Raw genomic sequence first — 11,619 nt, 5'->3', positions numbered from 1 at the left:
TAAACTGGCCTGTACGATAGGCCTGAACTGCTAGAGTAAGCCTACCCTCTTGCTGAGTAAATATCACGTTCTGTTGTTGAGGCATTGTCTTTCGTACGTGAAGTTCGCGATGCCAAGAAAAAGTGGCACTCTCGGTGGGGTGGCACTCTCGGTGGTGGAATACGTTATATATATATATATATCTTTCTTCTTCCCTCTTCTTCCCTCTTCTTCCCTCTTCTTCCCTCTTCTTCCCATCTCTTCTCTTCCCATCTCCCTGCCGTTCTATCTATCTATCTATCTATCTATCTATCTATCTATGTGAATACCAATACCACTACCACTACCACTACCAACACCAATACCAACACCAATACCAATATCAACAAGCATGTATCTAGCAACAGGAATAGGTACAAGAAGAATGATAAGACTGCAGATGCGAAAATACAGCTAAACCCCACTACTTACAAAGGTCGAGCGTGTGAAGCGGTATTTAACTATACAGCTATGTGCACTAGTTGTGTGTATGTGTATGTGTGTGTATGTGTATGTGTGTGTGTGTGTGTGGTTTACTGCGGAATAACAAGTACAAAGTCTATATAATCGTTGAAGCTCCTGTTCGTCGAGATTCCCGTTCGCAAGATGCGGTGCGATGATGTAGGCGGGGGATACACAGCAGCAGCGTTTGTGCATTTGAAAAAAAAAGTAAATTATTATTCCCCCCAAACGAAGGAGGTAAAAGGATGGGTGCATGGGGGCATTCAAGACAACAAACACCATATACTTCTTCAACACGTAGCAATAGTTTATTCCGAAAAGCATATAATTCGAATATACTTGATTTTTTTTTACTAAAAAAGGGGGGTATCTAACAAGAGCCAACAATAAAAGGAACAAACATTACAATAACAACAACAACAACACCAGACGTAATACTCAAATACTTGAATACATGGAGCAAACGCCATCTGATCGAATAACAAACGTATCAGCGGACGAGCAAGACTCTGGCTTGTACGGCTAGTAAAAGCTCAGTTCGTCTTGACTGTCGTCGTCGCTATCACGTACACCACTGTTGCTTCTTCTGCGCCGCTGCTTGTGGCGTTCGAGAGATGCTGCGGGGTGAACATGGACTTGCTTCTTGCGTAGCTGAGGCCGACCAGGTGTTTTGCCGAGTTCGTCGCGATCTGAAATGTCGGCGTCGCCGGCGTCGAGCGTTGATGTTGAGCTCACATTTGAAGTGCGTGTGGAGCCATGACTCCTTGAGTAAGACGTGGAGCAAGACGCTATGCAACGTGGTTTCTTCACTGGCATGAATTCAGCCTCCGATTCGTCTTCAGTGCAACTGGACGATTCCACATCGCTGCTACTCTCAAAATCAAGTTCAAACGCCGACTCCGCATAGACTGGTCTCTTCACGTCGCGCAGCCCGCCCTCTAGTGAAGACCTCGTGCGCTGAGTGCGTGGTCGCGAGCTCAGAGTCATAGTCTGCTTGCGGGATCGAGCAGAGCGCCTGAGACCATTTCCCTTCTCTTCGGATAGGTCAGCATAAGCTAGGAACGGTGGCGTGCCTGGAGGCGTCATGTGCACCCGCTTCACAGGTATGATGACCTTTGGCGACGATGCGCGAGCCCGCTTTCCCAGCGATGTGAAAATACGCCGTGTCTTGATTGGCGACGATTGTGGTACTGCATCATCATCGAACGTGGTACTATCCCACACCGGGCTATCGGGCGCGCTGCTAGGGAGATCGCCTTCGCCTTCAGACACATCCTCTTTCTCCTCTTCTGACTGTACAGGCGTAGGAAGCAGCTCCAGGGTGCGGACGGGGTTGTGGACTTGACGTTTGACATTCTGCTGAACAAATGGCGTGCAGGTGACCCATTCGCCAATGCCCTCTTCCCACCTAAAGCCACCGCGGTTGGCCGGCGAGTCATCCTTGGTGGGTGAGTGCATGATGACTAGACGGCCCTGCGTTTGCATCCTCTTCTCAATGTCGCGTGCGTATGACATGTGCTCGGCGTCGCCTGTGCCGTGAGCAAACTCCATTGCAGACTCCAATGCCAGTCTCTTCAGTGTCCACAACTTATGCGGTAATCGGCAGCCAGATGTCGACATCAATGCCGTAACAAAGCGTTGCAACTGATCGAATCCGTCATCTTTCCATATCCGACCCGTACCGCGCGCAATCGACGAGACCAGGGATGGTAGAGGGGCTAGTATTGATGCAAAGTTGATATCTTTGGACGAATATTGTGAGGCTATCCAATTGATAATGCCGATAGAGCTAGATGTGGTAAGAGATATCATGGCCGGATCACCGATGCAGTCTTCGAAATGCAAAAGACACGATGCAAAGCTTAACCAAATGCCGCGCTGGGCCATTATCTGAGCGTCATCGGTGTCTAGGTCGAGAAGACTGAGCTCATCCGGGATGTTCTGGCGAGTAGCAATGGCAACGACAACAGCATCCAAAACTCGAGCGACTCGCTGTGCGGCCGTCTGGGCAGCCAAATCATCGCGGGAGCTGTTGACCAAGGCTATACTGCACAGCACGGTAAGGAGACTGGAAAAGGTTGTATCCAGCGCCTGTCGGAGCTCCACTCGTACCGACAATGCAAAGTGCCTGGAAACAGACCCAGTGACCTCGTCTTCCAGCAACCGATGATCCGGTAGGCCCATGCTTGCGAGGGTAACCGTCTCGAAGAACCGACAGGCGCTTGCTAGAGTGCGGGGATCGTTATCCGAGATGCTCCGAACCAGTCGATCCCAGACAGGGCGCATCGAGTCAGTCGCAACCCATTCAAGGGGCAGCAGCTCAAGAGCGACCATGTGCTCTAGAAGATCGTAAAGTAGACGATGGCGCCCCGTGCGGTGGACGAAATCCTTGACTGCGTGCAAGAAAGGCGACCTCTGAGAGTCGAACAAGTCTGCTCGTGTGTTGATGGGCATATTGGTAGCGTCCAAGAGGGGTGCATAAGCAAGTAGCAGTTGCTCCGCCTCGTCCCATGCATAGGCGTTTAAGCAGTGCGTGACGAGGATCAATGCATCTTTTAGGCCAAGTATCTCATCACCAATGGCATCGCAAACCAATGCCGTGGCGTGCGTCCGAACGACCTGGCGGAAGGGTCGCCAGCCATGTCCTTGCGCTTGTTCAAAGTGCATTTCCAGCTGCTCGTATATCTCATTCGCAATATCGCGGCCCTCGTCTTCAGCTTCCTCCTCGAGCTTGTCCAGCTCTGCAAAGTGTTCCTCGAGTTCGATGTAGGCTGGGAGTTTTCTCAAACAAGCTCCCATGAGAGACCTTGTACCTTTCCGCCTCGTATCGCCGCTTGTCGTGGTGGCCTGGAGCAGGTTTGCGTAAGCCTCCAAGGAGCCCTGGACAAGTTTGTGAACATCCCCAGGGACATCCTTTGCAGGAGGGGCCATGCTGGCTAAAAGTGGGCCTCGGATCTTGGTGTGTCTTCGCAGGGGCGAAATCGGTGTTTGCGGGCTGCTGTTCAACTGCCCACCCATTCTCGCGATCAAGGGTGTAAAGGCGATCTCGCCAGGCCGAAAGGCGTTGCCATTGGCATTGCCGGCATCTGCACTGCCCTTGCGGAGTGCTGGTCTGCCTCTACCTCGCGAGCCATATGTGGTCTTCTTGCCCGCGCCTGACTTGACGCCTGGTCTCCAGTCTGGATCTGTAGCCTTTTCGAAACCCCGTGGCTTGTGGGCCGGTCGCGTGAAGTTGGTGGTCTTTTGGGGAGAGCCTTTGGTTGCAAAGGCAGAGGAGACGCTTCGAGACTCGGCAGCTGTCGTGCGCGGGCGTTGGAGCTCTTTGCGCAGTTTTGCGAGTTTCGAGGAAAGCGGTCGCAGGAGGCGATTGCATCGCGAAGTTGTCCAAGGCAGGGTGTCGTCGGTCGACATGGCCGTAGTTGTATTGCCTAATTCATGCGGGATTAATACTTGGAGGAAGAATTGCGCTGGCGGAATATGGGGCGCGGGCTATGTCGTGTTGTCGTGTCGTGTTGTGTTGGTGTTGTTGTTGTTGTCGCCATTGTTTGTTTGTCGACGTGATCGGTGGTCGGCATCGAGGGCGCGTAGTCTTGGCGCTAACCACATGAGGTCATTGTACTACCACCACCATGTAGAGAGTTTACACATCTAATGCAGTGTCCGTAGAGCACTGTATACCGAAAGGGCCCATGGCATGCATCTGTTTCATGTTGGTTTGTTTGGTCGTGCGACAACATACGCTGCTCTCTTCTGCACTGTCTTATGACGCGGCATATTTGTTAGTTAAGAAGATAAACTTCCGATTATCTTGCCGCACCGCTCAATATCACGAATCGAAAAATGATATGCGACGCGCAGCGTTTGTGTCAACCGACATGACTTGTAGCCGTCATGTCATCCCGGGCTTCTTGGGAGCAGGATGGAATGTAACTTTGTCACGTCATGATTCGCACGCTCACTGTGCGCAGCGACGCGACATTAACCAGAAATAGACTGCCCAGGGCAAACCTGGCGGCATTGGTCCAATGTTCGCGTGGCATGTCTTGCATGCAAACACGCAATTAGGCCGGTCGTATAGAATTGCCCGGATTGCGGCCAGGAACTCGAGTGTGGTTAGAGTTCCGAAAATACTTAGCTATAAGTAAGCCTGGGAGCGTACCATGGAATCGGGACGTAAGCCTGGTGCTTACAACAGCAACATGATACGCGCCGAGCCTCCTGCCCACGGTCGGACGGGCGGATCTGTTTTGGAAGACAGCAAACGGGAATACAAGGCATGGGCGCAGCGGCTGGCGGGAGGGACTTGTTGTTTGCACGCGACGGTGCAGCGCGGATGCCAAGGCGCAGTAACACCGAGGCCCCGACCAAGCGTCGCCCATGTTTTTCTCAGCCTCGCGGGCTGCCTTTTGGGTCAACCAAGTTGCATGGATGCAACAGATCTGCACATGCAGGAACGGATGGGCTGCAGGCCAGAGAGCAGCTGTGTGTAGCGCCAGCCCTGCTGACTGGCTGCTAAGCGAAATAGTGAGCAGCAGGGATAACAGAAAGGAGATTGCACGCTGCGGCGCAGCGCGGATCGGATCTGGGCAGCGGCCCAGCCAACTTGATCGGGAGCGGCGAGAAATGACCAAATCAGCGGCGGCTCGAGTACGTGTACGCACGAGGCCCAAACACACAAGTGTCAACTGAAGCGCCCGCCCACCGTTGGTCTACCGTTCGTCCATGGTGCCCGGTGCCGTGCAATGCCACCACGCTGGCGCCATGTACGTAGCACTTGCACGTTCACGTCGCATGTTTGACCCTCAGCAGAGAACGGATCGGTGGGGCATGGGTCCATGGTTGCATTCCCAAAGGCAAAAGGAAAAAAAAAAAGACCAGATGCCCGTCCCCTGAAACTCGGCGCAAGGGATGCCAGAGCAAGTTTCGAGGCCGTGGGGCGGAGGCGGGCATTTCTCATTTGCGTGAAACATTGGCAATCTAGCAGCTTTGCAGTGTTCCTAGCAACGCACCTAGAGGCTGCTGTGTGCATGAGTAGTCGCTCGTACACTGTGGAGTGCCAATGTCTTGGCAGTTGGAGCTAAGAGCTGTCACGACAGTGAGGTCGTTTGTGGCCGTCGTGACCCCATTGCGGCGGTGGTGGTGGTGGTGATGGGTGCGGGAAGCGGTAAAAGAAAGTTTCCGGACCAAACCACCAGTGGCAGTGGCAGTGCCTCGTGTCCGCTGTCCGTTAAGACGCACAGCCTGTATATCGACGGCTGGCCGCAAACGAGGCACGCAATCCCTGCGTCTGACTGATGGCTGACTGATGGTTGAACTGGCCGTGCCTGAGACATGGATAGGGAGGCGGCATGGGCGTTTCTGGCGTCTTCTGTGGCGAGCCGTAAGGTACGTCGACGGACACGATGCTCGGCAGTGCGGTGAGAGCAGCAGCGCGATAACAGCTGGCAGCGGCAGTGGCACCGCAGACGGCGCATGGACGATCTGGATTCCCCAGTGTCAAATCCCGCGTCACACGGGGCGGGGAGGGCAGGGCGCATCCAAGCGCGAGTCTATCTGAGTCGCCATGCTAGACACGAGGCGTAGTGGATTGACAGCTGCGTACCAGAATCTGGGCTGGCGGGACCAGGCCAGCAGGAATCGTTTCCTGGACGGCAGCATCAAACGGTGTTTATGCACGGCAAAGCACGAGTCGCCGCGTTTCGAGACGAACATGGCCAGGACAGGCGGTGCGGCATTGAGGGCGGATGCATGGCTGGGGGGTGGTCATGGAGGCGCGAGAGTGAGCGTGGCCAAGTCGGGTGCGGTGCTGTATAGCGGCAGCGTCGTCGTCGTCGTCGGCGGCGGCGGCGGAGGGCCGTTGTGAGACGGCGGTTATACCGCAACGGGTGGGTGGGCGAGACAGGCCAGGAGGAGTCGGTCGTGGATAGATGACGAGGACTGGAGCCAGGCGCCAAGGCTGCGAAGGCCATGACAGGCCGAGGGCAGCCTGCAGCATTGTTCACCCAGCCGCCCGGCGACATGGCTTCGAACACGGCGGTCGAGGGCGTACGTATGCACTGCTTGCCGTCACATGTTGTCGCAGCCGGAGCCTGTGTGCTCGTCCGAGGCCGTCACCGTCACCGTCACCGTCACCGTCATCCTCACCATGTCGGCAAGGCGTGCATGACGCAAACTTTTGCGCTCGAGGATTCGTTCGGAGGCTTGAAACGCCGCCCGGTTGCTGGGCGCTCGCCTGTGGCGTCCCCTTCACCCATCCATCCCGTTTCAGCGCCCGGGGCACTCTCCACCACTACCACCACCACCACCACCACCGCCGCCGCCGCGCCCATCCCAGCCAGCTCCCTCTCGCAATGGATCCCTCGCCGACCCACCGCACTCGCTGGGCGGGCCAAGGGGCCCAGCTTTGACAGGCCCGCCACCCCTGCCCGCCGCCCCCAGGCCTCTCCTCCAATCCGCAGCCCGCTGCTCGCGATAATCAAAGCCAGAGCCCTCCCCTTCATCCCCACCGCTGCCCGCGCCTACAAACGTTGTCCCTCCCCTCGCTTTTCTTCAGTCGCTCGCTCCCCTCCCCCCTCAGCGCCAGTCATTCTTTTCCCAGCCGTGGCCCAGCTCTCGCTCCTCCCACCCCGCCGGCTTTTTTGCAATATAACCACCCTCCCCTGGTTGGGCCATTCACCACGATCCCCACAGCCCATCGGCGCACCTCGTACTCGCCGCTTCTGGACTGCATCCGATCGCCTGCGTCCCTGCTCTGTCGCTGCGTCGACGGCCAAATTAAACGCCGCCTTATCTCACCGTTGACGACGCTGCTAGCACGCCTTCCGGCCTCCCTTTCGCCTATTCACGCCCCCTGGTCGCATCAATCTCGTCTTGCCCACGCCTATTACGACGCCTGTCCATATCAACCGCCACGACCAACCCACCGCGTCTGGACTATCGCTGCATCACTGACCAGGGCCCACGTGCCATCAACCTTGTTTTTCTTCTCCGCACCCCATCTGTCGATTGCTGGCCAAGGACAGAGTCCAATCACTAAATACCAACAACCCTTAGCCACTATACCGCCGCCAACCACCCGACACTCTTAAACCGCCTTGTCGGCCGACTCCACCCTCTCCCCTCGGTCCATCACCCGACCACTTGTCTCTCTCAATCATGTCTTTTGTCGAGGCTGTTGAGGGCATCTCCAAGCGCGCAGGCCATGGCAAAGAAGATCCTACCGCTGGCCTGGAAAACGTTGACGTCCAGCACTACCTCGGATACATCTGGTGGACTATTGTCCTCGTCTTCTTCCTCTACCAGGTCGTCCTGTACTTTGTCCGCTACATCCGCACCGTGTCATGCCTGAACAACGACACCCAGCGATACTTTGCCATTCCCAACCGAACTTATGCCGCCTTCAAGAAGCACTGCCTGGATGCCCCCCTCTTCCGCACCCGCCACCACCGCGAATTCAAGCTCTCGTCTGCCATTGGTGTCGGCACACTGCCCAGCCGCCTGCAGACCTTTTTCCTCGTCGGCTACTTGGGCGTCAACATTGGCTTCTGCGTGTGGAGGATCGACTACAGCAGCTTTTCCGCTGGTGCTGGCAAGCTCCTGAGCCGCTCGGGTGTCATGGCTGTCATCAACATGATTCCTCTGTTCCTGCTCGCTGGCCGCAACAACCCCATCATCAAGCTTACCGGCATCTCGTTTGACACCATGAACCTCATCCACCGCTGGTTCGGACGCATCGTCGTCCTCGAGGCCATTGCCCACACCGTCTGCTGGATGTCCAACAAGGTCCACACCAGTAAGTGCACATTGCTAAATCGCGCAAACTCGATGCTAACCAAGCGCAGAGGGCTGGGCTGTTGTTCAAGCCTCCATCACTGGCAGTGAATTCATCATGTCGGGTTTCATTGTAAGTTGAGCACAAATGGTCGTCTGGCACTGCTGACACATGCAGGGAACCGTCGCATTCGTGTTCCTCCTCATTCAATCCCCATCCCCCGTGCGCCACTCCTTTTATGAGGTCTTTCTGCACGGCCACATTGTCGGTGCTGCCCTTGCCGTCGCCGCGCTCTGGGTCCACCTCAAGGAGCGCCCGCAGCAGCAAATGCTCTACGGAGTCGTCGCCCTCTGGGCCATGGAGCGCACCTGGCGATTTGCACGCCTCGTCATGCGCAACGTTGGCAACGGCGGCACTTCGTGCGATGTCGAGGTCATGCCTGGTGACGCTCTGCGCGTCACTGTTCGCATGGCGCGCCCATGGAACTTTCGCCCCGGCCAGCACGCCTACCTGTACATTCCCTCTGTCGGCCTCTGGACCAACCACCCCTTTTCCATTGCGTGGAGCGAGGAGGAGGAGGACCTCAGCAGCGGCGCCCTGACCGACGAAAAGGGCCTGCCCATGAACCGCCAAGACATCCTCGAGCAGCACAAGACTAGCATGTCGTTCATCATCCGTCGCCGAACAGGCTTTACCGACAAGCTATTCGAAAAGGCAGACCTCTCCGCTGCCGGCAGATTTTCCACGTCGGCTTTTGTCGAGGGTCCCTATGGTACGTTGTGAAACCGGTTTTCCCCAGACGTCGCAATTTGCCGTAAATTAATCCAATATCGCCAACCCATGCTAACGTTACTGCAGGCGGCGAAGACCTTAGCTCCTACGGCACCGTCATGCTTTGGGCAGCTGGTATCGGTATCACGCACCAGGTTCCCCATGTGCGCGACATTGTTGCTGGCTACGCAAACGGTACAGTGGCTACACGTCGCCTGACACTGGTGTGGATCATTCAATCCCCCGAGCACCTGGAATGGATTCGCACATGGATGACACAGATCCTGTCCATGCCACGTCGCCGCGAAATTCTCAAGATTCTGCTCTTTGTCACGCGCCCCCGTAGCACCAAGGAAATCCACTCGCCCTCGAGCAGCGTCCAAATGTTCCCCGGTCGACCCAACGTCCAGGCTCTGATTGACCAAGAGATGCAAGAGGGCATTGGCGCTGCCTGTGTCACTACCTGCGGTACCGGTGGCTTGGCCGATGAGCTTCGCCGCGCTGTCCGCAACCGCGAGACTCAGTGGAACGTCGACTTTCGCGAGGAGTCGTTTTCGTGGTAAACGTTTCATCTCTCGTCCCACTCGATATGTCCTTTCCCACTGCACTTGTTTATCCAAGCCTTGATCTCTATCTCATGTTTGGAAGCAACACAATGTCGACTGCAACGGGATATAAGCCTCTATTTCGCTGTACACATTAGATTCTTTTTCTTTACCAAAATCACTCTCTCTGATTATGGCTTTATTCCCTCACACACACTCCTTTTTTTTATTATTTTGGTTTATCCTGCCGAGCAGGTATGAAAGCAGCATCTTAACATGTGGTTTCGGAAGGGAGGTAATGCACACACGCGCGCGCTCAAGAGCAGCCAAATGTTGGGCTGGGCTAGCTATTCAATGTTATCCCCGTCAACCACCACGATCATTTTTTTTCACTAAGCACGGCGTTGCTTTGGGGCGTTTTTTTTTAAATCAACGTGGCTCTTTTCTGCCTGATCTGTAAATATCTCGGTAATAATACCAAGCAATGACTAACTATGAATTCTCTATGCATTGTTCAATCGACTCTCAACATGGGGGCCGGGGGGGGGGGTGTTTCTTCTTTCAAGCTATGCTATCGTGAGGCGCCGGCGCCAAATTCTAATTCGAGGCATCCACGCGCTAGACAAGTGAAGGCGTGATTTTGAGTGAAATACATACATACATACATACATACGTATTCGAAATGACAGACAAGCGCTTGCAGCTACGGTACTGAAACAACATTGGTGCCTAGTTATCTGTGACTCTACGTCCCTCACCAGCACCACCAGCACCAGCACCACCACTACCACTACCACTACCACTACCACTACCACTACCACACTCAGGTAATCTCCCCCGATCCCAACCGATGGGCCATGTTTCCTTCTTCTTCTTCTTCTTCTTCTTCTTCTTCACCCCACGCCGACGATACATATTAGCCCACATGTCCGAAACAGAAAAAAAATATTGGGTTAATCTACGTAAGCGCTGTCTCTATCTCTCTACCTTGCTCTTTCTCTATCTCTCTTGCTCTCTTGCTCTCCCCCCCCCGGTCCCTTAGCCCCATCCCGAGTTTAACGCCAGGGCGCCTACTCTGACTGATTTTGTTTTCTGCTCCGTTATCCACGTACGTGTACGTACTGTACTCCACTCATCCATCCACCTCATCGACTCCACTCCCACTCACTTAGTCGCCTGGAACTCTGCCTGTGACTATGCCTGTGACTGTGATTGGGAGACTAGGGCTCGAGACTCGGAAAGGTGGAGAGACACGGAAGGAGAGTGGAGGAGAGGCTGGACTACGGCGCCGGCGCAACAAAATAAAACCACGCGGCCCGTTTCAGGTCACCTTTGGCTTGAGGTGACTTACTTACTTTGCTCGCGGGTGACTGGTCAGCCCGAAGCCCGACCCCGACTCCGAAGCAGCAACAACAACACCAACACCACCACCACCCCCCTGGCAAACATGCATCAGGCAGGCTAAGGCAGCGAGCTGGGACGGGATCTGATTAATGCAAATGCATCATGTGGATATATGCATGGTCTGCGCCACTTTTTTTTTCTCTCTCCTCTTCCATGGGCTGATTTCTCGGATATGTACCTAGTATGTGTCCTACTTACTACTTACTAGCTGTACTGCATATCACTGCTGCGAAGTACTATTGCTATTGCTATGACCGCGGGGCTATACAAGGCTCGGTGTAAAACGTTTGCATGCGTCGCCCGAGTGGTAATGATGATGCGGTGATGCAGTGATGGCGGATAACGGGGATGCTGTGAGGAGATCCGTGTGTTACACCATACCATACCATCTGTGCACTTCCTTACTTACTTACTTGTCTGTGGATGGATGGCTATGCGCAGGCCAGTCAACTACGTACGTAGCAAAAGTGTATACCTGCATCTGGACTTTGCCCGCGCGGCCTTATCGCGTGCGCCGCCTTCTACGCGTAACTATGTCGTTTACAGTATACCTTGTGTGGCGCGTTCAAGCACGTCAGCCCACATACTTACACAGATACATGGGTAAGTACAACAGCTACACGAGGAGAGCGGGCGGGCTGGCTTGTC

At 54.9% G+C, this 11,619-nt stretch overlaps 3 protein-coding genes across 3 annotated transcripts; 1 reads left to right on the top strand and 2 right to left on the bottom strand.

Moving 5' to 3' along the window:
• Positions 1-846: 846 nt before the first annotated feature.
• Positions 847-3,891, bottom strand: SETTUDRAFT_145658 (uncharacterized protein; the record flags this gene model as incomplete). The annotated part of the gene is made up of 1 exon (XM_008023847.1): positions 847-3,891. The coding sequence occupies one exon, from the start codon at positions 3,889-3,891 to the stop codon at positions 1,003-1,005; it is 2,889 nt and encodes a 962-aa protein (XP_008022038.1). The 3' UTR covers positions 847-1,002.
• A 1,816-nt stretch (positions 3,892-5,707) lies between these two features.
• Positions 5,708-6,475, bottom strand: SETTUDRAFT_36772 (uncharacterized protein; the record flags this gene model as incomplete). The annotated part of the gene is made up of 3 exons (XM_008023687.1): positions 5,708-6,046; positions 6,083-6,124; positions 6,191-6,475. 3 exons carry the CDS (start codon positions 6,473-6,475, stop codon positions 5,708-5,710), a joined length of 666 nt encoding a protein of 221 aa, XP_008021878.1.
• Positions 6,476-7,635: 1,160 nt separating this feature from the next.
• SETTUDRAFT_102843 (uncharacterized protein) lies at positions 7,636-9,585 on the top strand (the record flags this gene model as incomplete). The annotated part of the gene is made up of 4 exons (XM_008023846.1): positions 7,636-8,272; positions 8,322-8,383; positions 8,429-9,023; positions 9,110-9,585. The coding sequence occupies 4 exons, from the start codon at positions 7,636-7,638 to the stop codon at positions 9,583-9,585; spliced, it is 1,770 nt and encodes a 589-aa protein (XP_008022037.1).
• Positions 9,586-11,619: the final 2,034 nt, after the last annotated feature.

This window comes from Exserohilum turcica, assembly GCF_000359705.1.
Source record: "Exserohilum turcica Et28A unplaced genomic scaffold SETTUscaffold_11, whole genome shotgun sequence".
NCBI classification, from domain to species: Eukaryota; Fungi; Ascomycota; class Dothideomycetes; order Pleosporales; family Pleosporaceae; genus Exserohilum; species Exserohilum turcicum.
This window is presented reverse-complemented; position numbering and strand designations above follow the sequence as displayed.